Source organism: Anguilla rostrata, chromosome 12, assembly GCF_018555375.3.
Source record: "Anguilla rostrata isolate EN2019 chromosome 12, ASM1855537v3, whole genome shotgun sequence".
NCBI lineage: Eukaryota > Metazoa > Chordata > Actinopteri > Anguilliformes > Anguillidae > Anguilla > Anguilla rostrata.
Genome location: NC_057944.1, coordinates 14,723,974 through 14,746,569, shown reverse-complemented (window position 1 = coordinate 14,746,569; position 22,596 = coordinate 14,723,974). Strand labels below are relative to the sequence as shown.

General features: G+C 39.5%; 1 protein-coding gene across 2 annotated transcripts; it reads right to left on the bottom strand.

Moving 5' to 3' along the window:
* Positions 1-8: 8 nt before the first annotated feature.
* Positions 9-20,786, bottom strand: LOC135235521 (carotenoid-cleaving dioxygenase, mitochondrial-like). Of its 2 annotated transcripts, XM_064301058.1 has the most exons (13): positions 20,210-20,786; positions 19,231-19,396; positions 7,302-7,476; positions 6,620-6,831; positions 5,880-5,992; positions 4,477-4,579; positions 3,884-4,012; positions 3,317-3,477; positions 2,677-2,844; positions 2,331-2,468; positions 2,043-2,225; positions 1,743-1,853; positions 9-1,039 (listed from the first exon to the last, which is right to left on the bottom strand). In XM_064301058.1, exons 1-13 carry the CDS (start codon positions 20,210-20,212, stop codon positions 923-925), a joined length of 1,779 nt encoding a protein of 592 aa, XP_064157128.1. In that variant the 5' UTR covers positions 20,213-20,786; the 3' UTR covers positions 9-922. The 2 variants fall into 2 exon arrangements, with proteins under 2 accessions (XP_064157128.1, XP_064157129.1); XM_064301059.1 differs by lacking the exons at positions 19,231-19,396; positions 20,210-20,786 and adding an exon at positions 9,244-9,434.
* Between the last annotated feature and the right edge of the window lie 1,810 nt (positions 20,787-22,596).

The window sequence follows — 22,596 nt, the reverse complement described above, 5'->3', positions numbered from 1 at the left end:
CACCATAATTTTACAATTTTTGTTTTTTAATATTAGAGATGTTTCATGGTTGCACATGATTATGTGCTCAAATGTATGAATGAGCATGAGCAAATGTATATTTCATTTCATTTCAGTTCATTCAGTTCATTCATTTTCTCAAAAATGTGATCATCATGTTACTTGATCTTGTGGATAAAATAAGACAACAATAGTCATAATTCAAAACAAATCATAAGTGAAATGATATACAAATTGAACAGTACAAGGATCAAAAGAAAACAGAAAAGTTCAGTTTGTACAAGTAGTAGTTCTGCCATATTTCAAAAGAAAAAGACTAGGCTGTAAAGTCATGCACATACTGGGCCTAATGCTTCACAATTATTCACATATCCTAACCATCATTTCCACATAATTTGCTTGTTGTTGAAAGGCACAAGATGGATTTATATAGACATAAATTAGTGCAACCCATGAATGTTGAATGGCAACGGTTTGGTTTGAAACGCCAAATCCAATGGACCCATGGTAAAACACGAGTCTGTGTCATTAATGTGTGTGGAGCAGACCTGGGTAAAATACATATTTGTTTTGGATTCATAGTCTTGTCTAGTGTATTGGAACTAATTAAATACTCTCGAAATTGCAAACCTCGCATTCTGGTCATATTGGCAGGCTCAGTTACACCAGGCAAGATCAATAGAGCACAGAAAAGTATTTGAATCCAAAACAAATAGGCATTTGACCCAGGTCTGGTGTGGAGTGTGGTGTTGCAGCTCTGTTAGGCATTAGGTTTATATCGCTGAGTAGCTGTGCTGCAGGATAGTGCAGTGGCTTTGTGCCAGCTGTGCTGTGCACCACTCTGTAGGCACAGCGTGCCCTGCTGTTCTCTGTACATTGCTGCCGGTGAATACAGTTCTTCAGCCCTGGGTCGGAGGCTGGCCTATGCTGTGGAGTTGAACGTGCCATGGAAGCCGTAAGGGATGTTGATTGGCACCTCAGCTCTGCCCAACTCCTCAAATGTCCTGGCATCCAGAACTAGAAGGAAGGTGCTCTTTTCCTAGGAAAAATTATAACTTGTTAATCAGCCTGGGTCACCATCAGACTCCCTTTTAGAACCATTACTCACAGGCCAGATTATGAAACCTATTATTGTCTTTTATTTTGTCACTGTGAAACTGTACTTAACATTAGATTTTAATAAATAAATAATTGCACCATTTAAAAGTAATTATTCACATCTTCAAAAAAACATTGTTTTAAGTCATTACAAACACCAATTTATCTGAAAGCACTTAAATAACAGGTAAAATACATTAAGTAGTCAAAACAAAAAAAAGAGTGAAAGGTCTTTATCTGCAGAATTTACAGCAAGATTGGAGGGGGCAGCTTGATATTGTGACATGGAATAAAACCCTCTATTTGAACTGCTCATAAACAGTCCGCTGTGTTTGAATTCCATAGGCATACACCCTATTAAACTATTCAGTGGGTTCTAAAGTTTTGGGTTTCGACAAATGTAAAAATGCAGTGGCATGTCATCATAACCATACTCTGATGTGTGGTGACTGTGACTGACTGTCTCATGCATCTGAGATTTCGGCTATGTCATGGTAAAGAGACCCATTTTCTGTTCAGTGGTGCAAAGGTATGTGTACATGTGTTAGGCTAGTCTGGAGTTCAGCGGTGAATATGTGCCAGACAAGTCTGTCTGTGGTTTGGTGACTTGCAGGCATGTGCCTCCAGGACAGTTTTGCTCTTACCACTGTGGGAGTGATGACTACAGACATAATGACGCCATCATCTTCCTCCACGGCGTCAGGTGATGGGACAAAGACTGGTTCTGATGGGTACAGCCCTGCATGCTTCCACAACTGATACCAGAAAGAAAGAGAGAACATGAGCTGGTGGCATTGCATTTATTCTCTTACATCCCATCATCACATCCAGACAGAATATGAAAAAAGGCGGAGAGTGTGAGAGTGGAAGGATAGCATGGGGTGTGAAAAGTTGTGTATTTGCCTTAGTGGAAGGCTATTGAGGACTGTCAGAGGGAACCTGACCTTCAGCGTTTTGTCCTGCAGGTCCATCTTGATTAGGGAGTCGCCCACCAGGTGATTGAAGCCGCAGCCGTAAAAGTAGCGGTACGGCCGGGTGTTGTACTTGGTGTAATTGATCTGCGGAAACTCCAACCCGCCGAGGTCTTTGAGGTCATCACCATGGAGATCTTCATGGACACAGCACACCTGCAGATAAGACTCGTTACACTGCTGAACAGCACTGCTCCTTGTTAATGTCACATCGTTCCCACTTCAAACTGAAACACAAACGCGCACTTGATCCCAGCTCACCTTATTCTTGGCTATGCAAATTGCGGTGGCAGAGCTGTTGCTGCGGGTGTTGAGATTCTCGCCCAGTGGGGTGTCAGCATTTACATTGAGAGGCAGGACGAATCGACGGGGGAAGACTTTGCATAGGGTGTTGTACACCTTCAACAGAAATGCCAAGCTTCAACCTCAACCAGCCAGTCACATAGGGCGAGACCACAAGCACGATCAGAATCATGCTCTCTGGCCAGTTTGTGTGTGTAGGTGAATTTATACCTGAATGCATGAAACAAGCGTATGCGAGAGTATCTATGTGTATCTTTATATGTGTTCAGTATTCAGTGTGACAGCGTGGGTTTATGTGACACACCTCGTCCAGAGCGTCGCCTGACTGACGCAGGTTCTGGATGTTGTAATTGTTGATGGCTTTTCCATCATCAGTGGCGCACATGTCCATCACCAGGAAACCGTCCTCCTCAAACGCATTAATTTGGTGGAAGGTGGACAGGGGGTTGGTGTAGTACGTGACTGCGCTCACCTGCAACAGAACAGGAGCAAGCAGTCATTCACCGCAATTTAATTGATCTGTCAGCCCTGCATCATCAAAGAATACAAAGAATACACCGGGCTAGCACTATAGTCTGCACTGTAGACCACTGATGGGGGATAATACCAGTGAAGTAGGTCTCTACCATCATCCCTAATCTTGGTTTACCAGCATTCTGCAGCCAGTGGGTACACAGTTCTCTAGTAGTACCGTTGTTTCATTATCCTGGACTTCAAAGTGAAGTCTTGGAGCCTTCCAAGTCCACACTTCTGCTAAGCCCCATCGCTTATTCCAGCTCTAAAATTGTCAATACAACATTTCCTAACTGTGCATACTGATGACCTGTGCATGCATTAAATACACACTGAACATCTGTTTCTATAGTAACTATATTAAGATATGTGGGACAGTGAAGACAGCATTAGCATAGCCACGGGGCAGTGACTGCAATGCCAGGACACACCTTGCCGGTGTGCTTGTTGATTACATGGAACACGGTGTCCTGCTTGGGGTCCCAGTACACTGCTTTGCTTATCTCTCTTCCCCACAGTTTTCCCATTATGATTTTCTTCAGGTCCATTTTTATTGGCTGTTCGATGAACACTATATAGTTCTCTGACATTGCTGAAATGACACAACCAAGAGATGAACAGTTATGCTCTTCAATAGGTGTTCTGTCCAGACCTGACCGTTCCCTCAACACAAAACAAGCATTCACGTCTGACCACATTTTATTGTAATGTTTGCTATTGTCTCCTGGTTTAGGAGGAGTTTTGAAGCACTTTGCTGTGAAATTGAGTCCTCCTTATGACTAATCAAGCAATGACATGTCAATGAGGAGGATTTGTGCAAAGAGAGATTTCATGTAAAAGTAACATTAAATATGAAATGCACAATAAGAGAATGTGCGAATGTATATATTTTTACACTACATTCTGAAACATGCATGCAAGTAAATACCCAAACGTTTCTATACTTCAGAAATTGGTAAATAATATGTGATGTGCTTATGAGTGACTCTGGGGCTCACCAAAGCTGTGGTAGTAGGAAGGTTTCCCCTTCTCCACTGATCGGATGTTACAGATCACCTTGGCTCCCTCTAGGGTGTCTTCTGGACTGGCCTTCTCCGGGGGTACACGGATGATGTTGTAAAATGCACCTGAGAGAAAACGTGATTTAGGACGGTTTCCTCTGGTTTGGTGTGAAAGCAGAGACACAGTTTGGTGTGATAGCTACACAATTAGCTGTTAAATTAATTTTCAGTGTACATGTTCCAATTGGACCCATCTAAACTAATGTAATTCAAATAAGACAGGGTTGGATGTGAACTTTGGAAATTGAGGGGTTTTTTTGTACTATTTTTACAGTAATCCATTTCAGTATTCCACACAGTATCCCAACTGCATGTATAACCAGTTTCACTCTAATTCACATTGCACCGTACATACATTCAAACCTGTTTCATGGTAAAGCACACAGTACAGCAGACACATTCATAACCGGTTTCAATGTAACTGACACAGTATTAAATATAACATAACCAATTTCAGTTTAATGGCCACCACGCAGTAATCCCCTGACTTGTGTGGTCAGTGGCTGGTATAAAGCCAGGATGCCACTGACCTTTTTTGGTGTAGGAGTTGCCCATGTTATACGTGGTGCCATCAGGGTCATTGTGTGGGTGAGCTGTTGCCCCATTTACCGCAATGAACTTGCTCCAGTCTACCTGTTGAGCACAAGACCTCAATACCAGTATCTACCATTTTAAAAGAACATACCTCTGGAATTGCATGTGGCCCAAATACTTCCACATTCACTTAAAGGTCCACGAAACTGAAATCTGGAAATTCTTTGTTGATGTGTTGTTCTAATGCTAAATGGCCGAGAAATATTTTTAAATGATTTTTGCAAATCATTTAATTGTTGGTTTTAAGTGGGCTGGGTTAACTGGGTGTTGGCTACGGAACAAAAACCTTAAGTCCAGTGAAATCGTTTCTGCATGTGATATGTAAATGACTCGCTTGCCACTTTTGTGCGGGTAAGGCAAGCTCACTCGAAACTGCCAAAGCATTGCCCCTTTTCTGGATTCAGAGAAAGCAATATGCTTTTTTTCTTTTCACAAAAATAAAGAGACCTACAGGAAATGAGTTTTATTTCTGGAGACCATGGGCACTATATTTCAATAACGCATACAGTATTTGCAGTGCCCATTCTTGCCTGGAAATAGACACAGAACACGGTGGATCAGAAGTAGGCCTACCATTAAGTAACGACAATTAAATAGCTTTCAAGCTTAGTCATGCTGAATCAAAGACGTTCTTTATTTGGGTGTAATGTCCGGAGTTTGAGATTGCTATACAGTCTAATGTTAGTGTACAGTAGTTCAGCGTTCCAACATTATTACACATTGAATGATCTTCAGGTTTAACTATACGATGGTAAAGCCTTGTTTATGTTCTTTCCTTTTTATATGGTAGTGTAAGGTTACTGCTCTAACCGACTCTAACCTAGCTAGCGATGAGGAATGGTTTGCATATGACGTGTCTTACAGATATGAATGTTAATGAAAGCAGGATACACAGGCACCCTGTCCTTATCTGCTGAAAAGGTCACAATAATCTAATAGTGTTTATGACAATTTAATGGCTATAATTGGGTTAAAAACCCGAAAGAAATATTAAGAAGACAATCAATTGTCACTTCTGGGGAGTATAACCACAATTTGAATCCAGTTGCCTGGACCTTTAATCATTGAATCATTTAAAACAGCTGTGTCTGAATTTCCTTTAAAGCGTGGATAAAGTATTAACAAAATTTACAAAATAAACACATTTCTGCATTAGCCCAAATAGTTCAAATTTATTTCCAAAAAGAGTTTTAGTTGAATGAAATGTAAATATATCCAAGACCAGTGTTAAATTGACAGCTCTGTAAGTGAGTCTAACTAATACTTAACTACAGCAGTTGATGAGATCAGATAAAGTGAGGAGATCTCTTCTGCACAGGTGTCACTGGGCGGGGCGTACCTTTTCATTTGTTTCCAGGGTCTCAGGGTTTATCTTGTGCATGAAGTTGGTCTCTGTGCTGACATAGAAGTCTCCCTTGTATTTGGTGAAGCTGACATTAGCATTATCTGTTTCTGCAAGGGAAACAGTTCACAGAGAGTTCACTGGGAGGTAATGCTCATTTACAATGAACCTTTACACTGAACACATCATGGGTCTCTACAATGAATATGTCAGTGCAAAATGGAATGAACAAAGTTTGAAAATGTATTGAAAGCAGTCACTGAAAAGGCTCTGGGTTCAGTCTGACTTTGCAGAATCTAATGTGCCGTTTGTGTACTTTGTTCAGGAGCACCCACATGTTCACATAAAATGTCATGACACTGGTGAAATAAATGTCCTACTTCTCATTGGTTATAGTATGTAATGACACTCTTTTGCAGTTTAGTCCCTGGTTGAGACAAAGTATAGCAGAGTATTTCCAAAGACAACCTGTCCTATAAATTACTGTCATGGGTTCATGTGAATGAAAAATTTGCCGTCATTGTGTACAGAATGACCGTACATTATTGGTTCTTGTAAAAAAAAAAAGTGATTGAAATTAATTTATTTTCTTCAGTATGAGAGACATTTCTGTCATCGTGTTTAGTGGGTAGAGTGCTGGAACATCACCAAACCTCAGAACTTCCTCCTCACTGAAAGATTCATGAGATCCAAGTTCAGGCAACTGGCACTGTAATTCAGGACGGGCTGTGACTCACGCAGCATTTCAAAACGCGACAGGAAGCGCTGGAAAAAGTTCTTGCAGGGGTCCGGCACAGAGGTGGTGCCGAACTCGGACACCACAATGCGGTCATGCTCACTGTTGGCCCGGTACGAGTGGCTGCGCAGAAAGCGACTCCTGTAGGTCACCTGACCACCCTCGATCCTGAACTGGTGCATGAGCGCCATCCCGTCAAACCAGTGGTTAAAGCTGCCGAGAGAAAGGTGCTTAGAGCTTGCTGCAGCCATGAATATTATATATGGCATTACAGCTCCCCCATGGGGGGTACAGGATATCACAATGGCACATCGTGAGGCTCATATTCCATGCTCAATTTAACCAAAAGTAAAATGTATTAAATGGTAAATGTTGAGCCGACCACAAATGGGCGGACTAGACTGTTCTTATCATCAGCTTTCTAAGTTTTGCATTTGAATGCAGGTCTACAAAAGCAGCCTACCGTGTTAGCCATGTTAACCCTCTATTAACCTGTGCTGTACAAATATACCTGGTATACTGATGTCTGCCTTCATAACACCTGTGGTCACTACTCTGGGCTTACAGTTGTACACCTGAGGATGACCGACTTGATATAAATATTGTCTGCCATCCCACTTTCATTAACCCCACCTCTTTATGGGTCTTACGTTTTCCCTTTTCGGACTTATGCCCCCGCTCACCTCTTGTTGCCAAACTCAAACTTGCCAGGTCCATTGCGTAGGAAGCTGCCACTGATCCAGGCTGGGATGTGGCCACCGACAGTGGTGCCAATGGGGTCTGGGACCTCATCCGCCGAGCGCACCAGCTTCTCTATGCAGGGCAGGCCGTGCTCATTTGTGAAGTAACCCTTCGCACCTGCAAGAAGGACACAGTCTGTACCTAATGTAGGAACACTCTTACCCTATAACTCTGCACCCCACGCAAGAACTCTTTGTTTCCCCATGGCTTTGCGCTCCGCACAAGAACAGTTACCTCTCAACCTGGTACCTCCTATAGTAACATTACAAATGCATTTAGAGGACAACATGCAAAAAGAATTCGTAATGCCGTTGATAGTTTTATAAGAACAGCCGCACCTACAGAAGAATAGCAAATATTCTTTTCAGCCCGTAACTGCAAACGACGAGTGCTAGAATCAACTATATTGTTCACATAATTAACTATTGACAAACACATTCCACTATCTTGTCAACATATGGATCGTAACCTCACGAGGAAAGACTGCTTCCGTGCACACAGAGGCAATGAAATACACATGGTAGTGGGAGGGCACCATGAGAGTGAATACTTCATACTGCCTTCATACAGCTGTGCATGTGACCTCACATTTATACAATTTCCTGTAAAATTAGAATCAAGAGCCTATTACTCTACAGTTATATCTAAGAAAAGAACCATATAATTCCTCTTTAAAAAAAAAAAAATATTAATGAACTTAATCCAGAAAACAACATCAGCTAGGTCTATCAGCAAACATATGGGTTAGCTATACTCAGATGTTCTCAAGAATAGTAATATGTAATTATAAAATGACAGAACTCAGTGATAACGTTTCGCAGGTGCAGTGTCTTTTACTGCTATCACAAAGTGAATGTGTAAGGTGGTGATGATGAGACAAAACTATTAGTTATTCTGGACTTTAAAACTAAAATGTTTATAAAAATGAAAGCTATTCCAAAAGTAAAATTAGACATGTTATACATTGCTAGAAAGCTTATATTATCACCTACTGGATAAATGAATTGTCAACAAGCCGGATTGTACCAAAAGCGACGACAAATCCGCAAACAGCATGTGTGATATTACACACAGCTATTATTAAAACATAAAACACAAAGTGTTTGCTACTTTGTTACTGTATATCGAATGGGTTCAACACATCAATTGGTTTCAACAGGAGTCCAACCATGAAGGTAGAGTGGTTCCACAGCATTGCAATGCAGAAATGTTAGCATGTCCACAAGCTCTGAGCTAAGGCTGGCTCTCTTTAAAAAACCCACCGGTTTTGTGGTGCCATCATGCAATTCAACCACAAAATTATTCTAAACAAAACTGAAGTACCGAAGGTAAACGCGCTTAATTTGTGATTGACACTGGTTGAAAAGCAGGCGATGACTCGCTTGTTTGCTGTCACTCCGTCTCTGCCATCTTTCAAATGTCTTTTCATTCTCTCTAGGAAATAACGTAGTGACTATGCAGTCAACGTGCAAGGCCTGTGTTCTATCTATACTGGCAAAATTTTGGTCTGTTACACTCTAGATAGAACACACCATTTTGGAACATTTGAAAAAGTACACCTAATTAATCGTTAATGAAATTCTTCTGCAAAAATTTTTTGTAGTTGTAAAAAAAACAAAAAAAAAAACATTTTTATGGATATTTTATGTACACATATTTCAAGTATGGCATTATTGCCATGAAGCAGGGTGGCTCAGTCCTATTTAGCTCTAGCATGAAAACAAAATATTAACAAGTGGACTGAATCACAGGACTGTTTGGGCTGAATTTTTCTGCACAAATTTGTGCCAATTACACACATCCACAGTCTTATTGAAATAAGAAAGGACTAAAATTAGAAGCCAGTAGCAAAGCCCATCCATAACCCTGGAAATCATGGCTTACCTTTCGCATTGACAGAAGCCATAGCTGAGATCAAGAATGACAGATCTGAAGACGGTTGTGAACCTGTGAGCTGGAAACACAGTTTATATAGAGCCCGGGCGTCTCCCTCCCCACCAGGGTCATATGCTGCTCTTATGCAATCCTTTTATACAATAAGATGCTTCTTTGAGCTCCTCCGATTCTCTTTTGAGTACTGTGGGTACTTGGTCAGTGTATACCGAGAACATCCAGATCTCTTTTTATTGTGCCACTTGCACAGAGTCATCACATTTCTAGACCTTGTACACAACGTTTTTACCAAATTGAAGCACCAATGTTTCCCAGTCTGTTATGCTACTTTATATGGCTTAATACTCTATTGTATTCAGTCGGTCTCATGCCTGCAGTGTCCTCGCTCAATTCAGAAGGGCACAGACACATAGATACTTTCTTTTAAACCACATGCTGCCAGCCACCATTAGTTGAAATGTGCTGTAATTGTATTTAAGGGGTAGACGTCATGCGCAGTTCATGCAATCAAAACAATACTCTGGTTTTTTTATATGGTATGGCAATGACTACTAAATTATACAGATCTTTCCTTGTCCCCTTCAACATGAATCTGGGACAGTTTTGAGAGCAAACCATAAAAAATGTATAAATGTGCCTCGTCCAAAATAATATTTTTGAGTACTTTCCTATGTGGTCATCAGGTCATGGGTGAATGGAAAATCTGCTCCGTGTCTATCACTAATCAATCACCAGTTCCTGCAAAAGAAAAGCAGTTGGAAATCCCCCAAAACTGCAATATTGGCCCTCTACCCATTCACAATATTTCAAAGCTTCCAATTAACTGAATCATATATAATATCATAATCAATACAATTTCTTATTTATTTTACATTAAAGCATGTAGTAACTCCCCCAGGTGGTGATATAAGTCACTAAATAAATAAATGTATACTGAGATAAATGCATTCAGTGGGGAGTGATTCTTCTTATCACCTGCTAAACAGTGTGAAGCACACAACTCATAAATGCCATGGGGCCTGCGCAGAGTGTGTTTGTGTCCTGTGTGTGTGCATGTAAGCATATCTGTCTGTGTGTGTTTGTGTGAGAGAGAGTGTGTGCGTGGCTGTGTCTCCGGCTCGCCAGTGCACTTGAGTGTCTGTTGGTGAGTCTTCCTGTACATGTGTCCCCAAAGCAGTACATACCCTTTAACAGTACCTGTTACCCTTTTGCTAACCCCTCACTGTGGAATTTTTAAGAGTTCAGTTTATTCTGCCGTACTTTTGTAAGTAGAAAGATAAATTCAGGCATTTCTTTGTTTTCAAATAGGTAGTTTAAGGAACTAGTGGGTCTGTTACCCAAGTACAGATAAACAAACAACCAACAAATGACGGAGAATGACAGTGAATTATTATACCCTGTTCCATAAAGGAAACAAAGGGCCAAATGGTCATTACCTTAAATGAATACACATCACAGGGAGATGTAAGCAGACATTGGGGGGAAGAAACAAGGTGTGGGGAAATTGGACTGAAGTAGAGGGTAGAAGATACCACACAAAGTGAATTTAACTGTATTTGGTGGTAGACAAGCAAGATTGTCTGTAACTGGCCCACTACAAGATGAGACACCTCGGGGTGGGTGGGGGGGGGGGGGGGGGGTAAACTGTGGCTCCCATGTTTTCCAACACTCACCTGCCCTTGAACTGGCAGTTATCCGGTTACAGTCAATCAGTCTATCAGTACTGACGTGCAGTAAAACTGGGTCTCCAAGATGAGTCACAGGGAGAAACCAGGAAAACTACTGGTGCTTATTATATATCTGTCTGCGTTAGTCATCTGTGTTAATGATACATGTACATTTATGAAAAAAGTTATCAAGCACCCCTATCACTCATGTGAAATTATAATTGCCCCCTCAGTTACTCAATTAAACCAAAATTAAATTCTGACTGATGATTACATGATTACAGCCAGCCGTGTTAAATCTAAACCTCACTGATATTGAACCTTAGTGAAGTAGTCACCACAATGTTTCTACAAGCACACTTGTTGTTTTATTGCTGCTAAAGGTGGTGCAACCATTCATTAAGTTTAATGGGGAAATTACTTGGTCATGTGGGTGTTTAATAACTTTTCATTAATTAATGAAATTACAATTTAAATGTGTTCTGTGTTTACTCAAGTTCCCTTTGCCTAATATTACATTTCGTCAAAAGATCTGAAACCATTCAAAGTGATAAAATATGCAATAATAGAGGAAATAACGAAGGGTGCAACTATTTTTTCATGACACTGTATAACTTTCTACAATTATATGTATATGATGTATGCGCACAATAAATCCTATCGCCAGAGAAATGGTTTCAGGCAAAGTAAACCCAGTGAAGTTACTTAGGAGAGTCTACAAACTCACAGTTCCAAATAACTCACACAAATCATTTTATTTACTGTATTAATGCTCTTGGCATATTTGTTATTTGGTCTGCAGTAGGCTATGCAGTGTCTGAAAATAGGCTTGTTTCAGCTAGATAACAGGTGTTTTCTGTTTCACCTGCCTGTGAACTGCTTTATGACTGCTGTGATACCCGGACACACATTGTTATCTGTATGCGGTATAACTAGCATTCACATTGTAGTTGCTATCTTCACAGATTAGGGCTGATCTCTACTACACGCACAGTAGCCACAGGTATGCAGAACGCAGCACAGCATGTTACTTGTGGCGTCTACACCGGCTCTGTTTGCTTCATCTTGCTTGCTCTTCTCCATTGGCTTTTCCCAAAGGCCACATTTGTTAAACGTTTGTATTTTGGTTCAGTCATGAGTAAGACACCATTTGTGTATATAAATTCTGAAATAAGTAGCGATTTCTTTATTGATATGCTTTATCATGTTTATATTTTATCGCAAAAATACTTATCATAAAGCTAAACATTTTGTCTTGAATAAAAGTTTGTAGCTTGAATAATAGCTTGTGGAAAACCTCACAAAATCGCACCGATTTTCATCAGCAATCCGAATCTGTTGTTAAAATGCTGTGCACTTAGCTTATGTTGTCCAAAACCCCTTGTTGCAAACACCAAGAATGAATACATCAGAGAAACTACTTTGATTCAATGTCCCATATTTACAGCTCACAATTTCACAGCTTCCCTTCACTTCTAGGTGTCTCTCATTAGATCAGGCAGATCTAAAACAATAATGCTGCATTCTGTAGAACAAAAAAGATGCCGTCACTTATCCTTGTTCCACACACAGGCTGACTATGAACACAGATGAGGGAAATTACGATTCCATACTAGGCCTATGTTTAAATAAAAAAATTGACACTGGCCACTAAATCTTCATCTGCTCTATCTAAACCTACTGAACAGGAGCACAGTCAGTGGGAGCAGGACGGCCTGGCAATTTATAATGTAAGGATTCATAGCGCATGTTAAACTACTGAGGCATTACATTACATTACAGGCATTTAGCCAACACTCCAGAACAACTCACATTGCATCCATTTATACAGCTAGATATATGCAGGTTAAGTACCTCAAAGGTACAACAACAGTGTCCAACCTGGGAATCGAACCTGCGACCTTCAGGTTACAGATTCAGATTCCTTACCTATTACACAGCCGTACATTCTGTTGCCATTTTGAGGCAACAGAATGCCAAGGTTTCAATACTGTTGTAAATGGGTTGGTCTTCTTCTGTCTGTCTTTTGTAAACGCGGTCTTAACCTCAGGCTGTAATCATAAAAGGCTGGAGGAGGAATTTTCTAAGAAAACGCTTTTGGTGACCGGTGAATGACAGCAATCACAGGCCATAAAGCAGGCCATAAACAAGGCCAGTGATTAAGGCAGGATGAAATTACTGTAGCAGGAAGGAAAGAGCAGATGATGTTGGCTTTTTCTGAAGTTTTTTTCTGCTGATTGGTAAAAAAAATATAGGATTCACAACTGTCCTTGAATTTCACATTTAGCCTTTAGTAAATGTAACACTTGTCATCTCACCTCACTGCCAAACTCTTGCAGCTCATATCAACTTTAAAACATTGGTACTAGCATACAGGGCAGTAAATGCAACCACTCCACTGTGCTTTCAATAAATCTTCAAACCCTATAACTCAGCCAGGATCTTTCTTTTGCACAACCTTGAGGTAAGTGGCTCTCCCCTCTCTGCACGGCCACTTCACCCAGTCAAAATGCCTGCTTGTGCTGCACCTAAAACAGCGGTCAAATAAACTTCCAAAGTGGTCAAGATAGCGGAATCATTGGCCATTTTCTGATGCAGACTGAAGATCCAGTTCTTCAGACTTTATCTTGGTTGCTCTCCCATCCACATCCCATAGCACTCCCTCCCTCCTTTTGTACAAATTCAGGTTATGGTATTTTTATGGTTTCATGTTTCTCTTATGCATATATTGACAATTTTTATATGGGTTCTCTGTCAAGATGCAACTTGCACTAGCATTTTAGTGATATTGCATCATTACTGGTCTTGGAATGTTGTTAACACTATTGCTCATTTTAATCATGTGAAATCAACTTCATGCTTCTCATATGTCCTAAGATCATCTGCTAAATAGAGTGCAATATGATGAAATGTAATGTAATATAAGGCACTTAAGTGGTAAAGTTCAACTGGGTGGTTTCTTTAAAGCTCCCTTTTCAAATGCCATGAACCAATAGGATGACTTACACGTCTGCAAATGATAATTTTGGACTGTTTTATACTCATACAACAATCAATGAATTGTCCAGACAGTTAGTTCACTATTTCAGCAGACTATTTACTTCAATCTGCAGTTTTTCTAGAAGAAACAATGAACTATTTTTTTATGATCTGCTTGCTCGATTTGGGAGGGGATGGGGAAATTCCCATAGCCTCTCAAAACACTATTGCAGTCTTTGCATGTATGAAAATAAATTGGCAAAAACAACTTTGAAGTCAGGGATTTTCCTAATTAGCCTTAGGAGTCTCAGTAATCAATTTCAGAGATGAACGACATGGTGGATCATAGGCTGACTGAGCTACCAGTCAGGATAGCCCTGCTTCAGGCTGCAGGCATCCAAGGAACAGTCATTCTCCTGGTTCATCACAGTCAAAAATAATGACATCATCAAATAAGTTTGATTTGATATAATGCTAAAAGCTTTGTCTACTGGTGGGTACAATACCTAATCTCATAATGTATTCAAATATGAATACAGAAATGTAAGTTCATATAAATAAATATAAGAAGATAACTATAAGCACTGGAGATAAGAAAATATCAATATTTATGGCATTAGAATATTAAAATAATTGGAGATGATAACAGACCAATTAGCACATCTTGATTTGTGTTTTGCGTAACATAATATTAAATATATTATTAATATTATATATATCTACACTTTATTAACAGTAAATTAATAAATAAATAAATAAATAAATAAATAAATAATAAATAAATAAATAAATAAAAAATTTAGAAATAGATAATTCACAGATAAATAAAAAGGGATTTAACTGCAGGGATTTGTTCCATGACTCAGGTCATTCAGAGGGTATTCAGAATCTGAAGTGGCAAATATCTATCCAGGTCTCATATCTTTTGAGATAAGTGCCCATATTGTATCAGCACAATGTTCCCCACTGTGCTGTAGGACAAAAACACTGTCATGATCGGACCATTGCAGGAATGAGGCTGGGTCTAACATACATATTTGAAAAAATACGTTAAAAAAACCATTTATTTTGTCACTTCACATCTTAAGTACCAGCCTATTTACTGATATCTTTCCCATAGATCTAAATGCAGCTGCCACTTTAGTCACTTTTCCTATTGAAACACAACCCAGTTGAGCAGTCTTCTGCCTTCAATATGTTTCTTCACTCATTTATTCAGGTTTTTCCTTTAATTTTTAATTGGTTGTATATATATATATATATATATATATATATATACACACACTACTATTCAAATGTTTGGAATCACTGAGAAATTATGTTTTTGAAAGAAACTGATACTTTCATTCACCAAGGTAGCATTAGATTATTTTTAAAATACAGCCAAGACATTGATAATTGTCACGATACGGGGGCTAGGACCCAAGCGCAGAGTGGGAACAAACACGAAACTCAAAAATGTAGATACAAATAAGACTGTACTAACAAAAAACAGAACAAACAAAGAGCTACGAGGGGCATATAACAAAAACGGAAAGAATATAAAAAAACTGAACTTCACAAGAACAGAAATCAAACGGCAGAAGCACAAGCAGGTTAAAACCACAGGCAGGAACATACGGTCAGAACAAACACAAGTCGGGAACAAACACAAGGAACCAGCTCCCGAATCAAGGGGACAAAGTTAAATAGACAGGGGTAACAAGACACAGGTGAACTCAAAGAACAATCAAACCAGAGGGAAGGGGAAACGAGAGGCAGGTGGGGACGATGATTAAATAACGAGACAATAAAATAATTGAAAGCAATAATACAATTAACCAACAGGGGAACGTGCAGGACACAAAACAGAAGTGCCGCCATCTGGCGGCCCAACAGGAAAAAACAGAGACAGAAACAGAACCATGACAGATAATGTTACAAATTACTATTACTGTTCGAAATAACTGTTTTTTTTTTTTTTTGTTGTTGTTGTTTTAAATTAAATCTTTGCATATCGTTGCAAAGCCACATTTTCAGAAGCCATTACTCCAGTGTACTGACAGTACACAGTGTTACCTCATCTTTAAGTATCCATGCTAATGTACTTATTTGGTACTAGAGCCCATTATATCAAATGCAGCTGAAAGCAATTGTGCTGTTTAATTAAGCTAAAAATATCTTTCTTTCAGTTGCTACATCATCTAGTATCAGTTTTGGTTTAAAAAATGGTCAAAAAGAAACAGCTTTCTTTAGAAACTCGTCAGTCAGTTGTTGTGTGGAATGGTGGTGGGATTAGGGCGCCATCTGCAGGCGGAGACAGAGTGGTTTAGCTGGCATGCAACCGCAACTGTAGGTGATTACAATAACTGGTAACACATTATCTATTCTAACTGCAGTGAGACCAGGGCTCTGTCCAGCTTAGAAAGTGGAAGTACTTAAACACACCACAAAATTTCTTAGTGTCTGTTCAGTGGAGATGCACTACAATGGGTTATCAAAGCTAAACCTAAGAAAGTCCTCATATGCACAGATTCAAGTTTGGTTTCAGCGATATCAAAGTCATTTAATTCTAGTAGGGAGAACATATTATTTGACAATCTACAAATACATAATAAAATAGTCCAGAAGGGCATTACAGTAAATTTTATATGGGTTCCACCTCATTTTGGGGCAAGGGGAAACAAGTCTGTTGATGTTCTCACCAAGAGTACTTTGGGGAAAGAGTAAAGAGAAGCCCCAATTAAAATCAGTAAGGCAGAGGCAAAATGCATAACTCAAACTAGGGAAATAGAAATATGGCAAACTCACTGGGATAATAATGTAAAAGATAGACACATATCAGATTCAGAAAAGAGTCAATATAACTAGACAGGTTGGGTCAAACAGGTGAAAGTAAATCATTATTACATGGTTAAGGCTAGGGCACAGTCTGTTAAATGAAACATTAAAGATGATTGTAATGCATGCAATAGGGCTATGTGATTTATGTCAGGTTGAAGAAACTGCAGAATATGTCATGATGCACTGAGGGATGGTTTCACAGGTAAAGGAGGTAATGTTAGCTAAGGTACGGGAAGCGCAAATGAGGGATTAGCTTTGTGAAAATTGTGGAAAATATCAGTCAAAATAGCTGTCACGTAATGATAATAAGTCACAGGATTAGGGGAAAGGTTATAGAGCAGTGGTGTCAAACTTGTTGCCATGGAGGGCCGTGTGTATGCAGGTTTTCTTTCCAACCAATTAATGCTGCCTTAATTGAGTCCAATTACTCATTCAGCCATATGCGTTTAACTGCATTGAAGCACAGAATATAAGAAAATTTATTTAAAAGACAATGCGGGTCACCATAGACGTCGGGTCACCATTGTGCACAAACCTGCATCCCTAATTCAGCAAATAATTTAACTAATTATATAATCAAGATCTGAGGCTGGAATGAAAACCTGCATACACACGGCCCTCCATGGCAACGAGTTTGACACCACTGTTATAGAGGCTTTGATCCACACTCCGGAGCAGCAGGTGGCGGCAATGCAAACTTAAGCTGGATGCCAACCACAATAATAAGGCAAGAAGAAGAAGAAGAAGAAGAAGAAGAAGAAGAAGAAGAAGAAGAAGAAGAAGAAGAAGAAGAAGAAGAAGAAGAAGAAGAAGAAGAAGAAGAAGAAGAAGAAGAAGAAGAAGAAGAAGAAGAAGAAGAAGAAGAAGAAGAAGAAGAATGCTAACAAGGGTGGTGTAAATGTAAGTGGTATAAGTAAATAATAAGAACGTTTATGCGGTCAGAATCCTCTATTATAAATGTGCTCTTGCTGATCCCTCTTAGCACAATTTTAATGTAATCGATTTGGTTTGGATAGTCTGCAAGCAAGAGAGAGCAAGGAAGCTAAATGGAGATGTCACTGTTGTCATATCCTGCTAAGAAATTGGGGCACAACACATGCACAGTTAAAATTTGTCAATCCATGAGCACTATTTGAGAATGTTCCATACGCCCATTTCCTATTGGGTGACTTGGCCTTCAATATATCACCCTTGAGAGACAGAAAACTGCACTTCAATTTTGAATTGGAACACATCATGGCAGTTTGAACACTCATTTCGCTAGATTCCAAATGCTAGTTTGATTTTCAAACGATAAGTGACAGAAATATAGTGCAACTGCCATCACTTTCTCTGACATATTGGTCAGTGCCATTTCAAAGCAGAACTATGTGCAAAGCAAGTCCCTGCAATCTGTGACAGGTTGCTAGTACGCAGGTATTATGCATCTCTCTAGTATCTAGTGTGGGTGATTAAAGGGAAATTCCACCACGAGTGTACCAACTTGACAGACAGAAGCCAACTCACAATGATGACAGAGAAATATTAAATGGCGCAGGATTGATCCTCTAAAAGGTGTGATATTTATCAAAATGACTGTACATGTGCGGCAGAAACAAATTGAGAGTGGTGCTATTTCAGTCTCTGTAGCAGCTTCAGATTCCCCTTCGGAGACACCACTTTTAGGGTGGGAAGCAGGAAGTTACAAAATTAAACACGATCCCACTTTACTGACACTTTTTAGGACTGTCCAACGCTGACGCTCAATGTTGCAATGTAGCAACTGGCCAGCAAGTATTATCAACTACTGTCAATAGCTGTCAAATATCAAGTGGCTCTCAGCTGCATCCATTTTTCACTAAAGTCAACTGCACATCAGTTGAATCTGAAACCCAACATGGCTGTACTGATAATTATCAAGAAATGAATAACAGAAACTCAACACGGCTGTACGGATTATCACTTACCAATTATCAACCTCAAGTAACATTATTAACAGGTACTTATCTAGACTTTAAAATGTTTTGCAGCAGCATAACATGTAGATCTCAACCGAGATTCAATTAATGTTAGTGCTCAACAACCAGTTAATGGTGACATTATGTCTACTTGTATATTGTTGAGAATGACATGAGATTTGCTGAGAGTACCTGTGGATAGGTCATGCCATATTTTCCTACCTTGTAGGAACATGCCATTGACTTTCATTCTCTAACCCCTTATCCTAACCTTAATCAGAACCACAACATGCTTAGCCCTAACCTAACTTTAACCTCTGATCCAGCTGGCAGTTGACCAAATCTGGCTTTGACAGAACATTGGTAACAAGGCGAGAGAGCAAAGTTTATGAGCGATACAAAGATTAAAGAGATTGTAAATTGTTCTGTCAGCACAAAGTTCTCAAGCGTGGCACCCACCTGTTTCCCCAGGATTCAATGAAGAATCTCTCAGATCTATGTTCACAGGCCTGAGGTTGAATCAGTAAATATCATTAAGCACTAGTGGGTGTGGATGCTACTCCTAAACTTACCAGTAGTCAGTGCCCTCGCATTTGTGTTCTTGATGACCATCTTGTTTAAGTCACTTCTGCCGCACCAGTTGAGGTGGCTTGCCAAGTCTTTTGTGAAAACTCGGCCACAAACTCGCCAGACGTTTTTTCTCATTGTTAATTCACCTGTCAAGCCGAGCTGCGCAATCTGAAATATTGAGTGAAACAGACAGCTCCAGTATGTATTTTCTGTGTGTGTGAGTGTGTGTATAACCCGGACATCAGCTTAGTGATCAATTGTTCTTTCAAAATTGATGGGTGAAACCAATTTGGAATAGAATTGGCTACCTTATGTATGTCATGCCCTATGTGAGTTTTTTTTTTTTAACTTTAAATAACTAAATAGCTTTAAATAGCTATAGAGTTAAAAGGGCTAGTGTAGTGTTATTTGTCTGAAGGGATTTTAAAAGTTACCACTTGCTAGACTGACCAAATTGCTGGAGTATAAGTACCAGTACCATTGCATCTAATCCGTATGACTGATTGTTTTCCAGATAGTAAATACATGTGAAGCTACAAATAAACAATTTGTGTTGCCAGGGAAATGTTATAATTCTTGTAACAAATTGCAGCCTAAGCTTTTCGAAGCAAATATGTGCAATAGAGGTATTATACTTTAATTTATCAGTTATCTCTTTCATTGGAAAGCTGTTGCAGAAACAAGATAATGAACTCCCAGGCATTACGCAGTTGAAATGACCAAGGCCCCCGGAAATTCACAGCGTCCATATCTTCAAATTTAACTGTGCAATACCTAGCCCTTTGTTCATCATCCTGTTCATATCATATCAATAGACAGTGTGTCTATCAGGTTGAACCTCAGTCAGAACCTTTATTTAAATTCTCGGAGGTACAATTGAGGGCCAGGCCCTCATTTTCAATGTAGCCGAGATTACAAACACAATTAAAACACAATAAGTGTAATAAAAGATCACAGAATATAGCAACAGTAGTAACCTACCATCTGTCTTTTGAAGTTTGGCTCTGTCAGCTTCACATTCGAAGCATCCAACTTCTCTGTCGTGTGCACAGGTATGTGGTTCAGTTGAGTCCAGGTTTAGTTAAGGTGGCATTATGTCCCTCCCCCGTAGCACCACTAATGACTGTACAGTCAGATCCACCTTTAGCTGCAGCTCCTCCAGTTGTACCACAATGGCACATTCCACTGCTATAGATACTCTGAAAACCACGCCCACCGGATGGGAAAACATTCAAATAATTGTACTGGTGCACAGAGGTGGAATGAGAAGCCCTGTTGTTGGACATGATGGACCTCGGACGAAAACAGAGATCAGGCTTAGTATATGGAAAACGGTGAGTAGAGTTTGGATTAGGCAGGTGTCATTCAACAACCTTAAGCCAACCCCCCACCTGTCTTAAGGTAGACTGATCATCACTGATTATGACCTTCAGTCACATGGCATTTTACAGAACAGACTCCTTTGAATCTCACTCTGCTTTCATGTGCAGCCATTTAAGCTTTTATTCAACTTATTTTTGATATCAAAAATTCAATTTGAACTACTTAAAATAAGAATTTTTGATATCAAGAATTACATTTGAACTACTTAAAAATTGGTATTCTTGATATCATGAGATGTCAAGAGATGTAGAAATGATGAACTGCACCTGTTCCACAAGGTGAAGTTCTGAAAAAAAGAACTGACTTTACAAAAGTTGTACAAAACCTGAGCCCCAGATATAGTTTTTTTTATAAAGGTTCTTTCTTTATTATTACCCTCATACTTCAGCACCTACCTTACTTTTCAAACTGGCACAAAACTACACAGAGTTAAACAAACCAGCATTCAGTTATGCTACAACAGCTAGAAACTTGTACTTGTTTTAACTTATCAAATTGTCAAAGTGAATCGTCACGAACTGTATATCCTAGATATTGAAATCATTGTTTGAGTATCTGTGACCCATTATTTGTTGCCTCTAGGCCACTTCTCATTTAAAAAGATAAAATACATTTCTAATCTTCATGTGCACCACTTGGTTCAATAAAGGCTACATTTAAAAAAAATAAAATCTTTTTTATCTTACATGTGGCTTGTAAAGTTGTTAGAAAAATTAATTCATCCCTTCCTAAGACATAGTTTACTTGCTCTTTAACACATTCCATTACTTTTTAGTATTTCAATAAAGCAACCATTGTGCTTTGATTTCCTTTGTTGATTGTTTTGGATCATTAGCTTCCCAGTAACCATATACTGACAAGCCTCAGGGCAAAATATACAAATTATTTGTTATTTGAAAAATGATAATGTTTTAGGCCAATGAGTCCTACAAAAGCTGTGGAAGCATGTGCTCCTAGATATTTAAATCATTGTTTGAGTATCTGTGACCCATTATTTGTTGCCTCTAGGCCACTTCTCATTTAAAAAGATAAAATACATTTCTAATCTTCATGTGCACCACTTGGTTCAATAAAAGCTACATTAAAAAAAAAAAAAACTTTTTTATCTTACATGTGGCTTGTAAAGTTGTTAGAAAAATTAATTCATCCCTTCCTAAGACATAGTTTACTTGCTCTTTAACACATTCCATTACTTTTTAGTATTTCAATAAAGCAACCATTGTGCTTTGATTTCCTTTGTTGATTGTTTTGGATCATTAGCTTCCCTGTAACCATATACTGACAAGCCTCAGGGCAAAATATACAAATTATTTGTTATTTGAAAAATGATAGTGTTTTAGGCCAATGAGTCCTACAAAAGCTGTGGAAGCATGTGCTCGTTGTAGAACAACTACAGGATGCCCAAGTTAGGCTGCCAACAGTCATCACAGAGGATGGGCATGATGACACACTGCCTGGATGTCCAGATGGTGAAGTAGCAGATGTGCTTTCCTGAGATGTGAAGCTGCCCCAGTACCTAGTGCCAGTAGTGGTGGTCATCTTTGAGGCAGTAGGCGCCATCTTCCTGATGACAATAGGAAGGAATGCTTCCTGAACGGTGAGGTCACCCCACTGGTATGGGGACTTCACCTCAGTGATGTCATTCTCCCCTACCAAACCATCAGTGGAGGTGCCCAGGATCCTGGAGTCAGCCAGCCACAAACCAGACCTTCTGACCTCCATGTCTGTGGCTTCCTCAAAGGTACTGATCCCTTCCTGCTTATTGGCTATGCCCCACTGTACAGCCATTACTCTGTTGATGTCCTGATATCCACAGACCTTGAATATGAGAGAGGAGTTGACACACTTCGCCATTAGCACATACCCAAAATTGCTTGCAGTCAACTGACCTTTCCTCAGTGCATGCCAGAGTGGATTATCCCTCTGCCCCACCGTAGCAAACTGTATGGCAGTTCTCTGCTCCACTGACATCTTCATAGCCACAA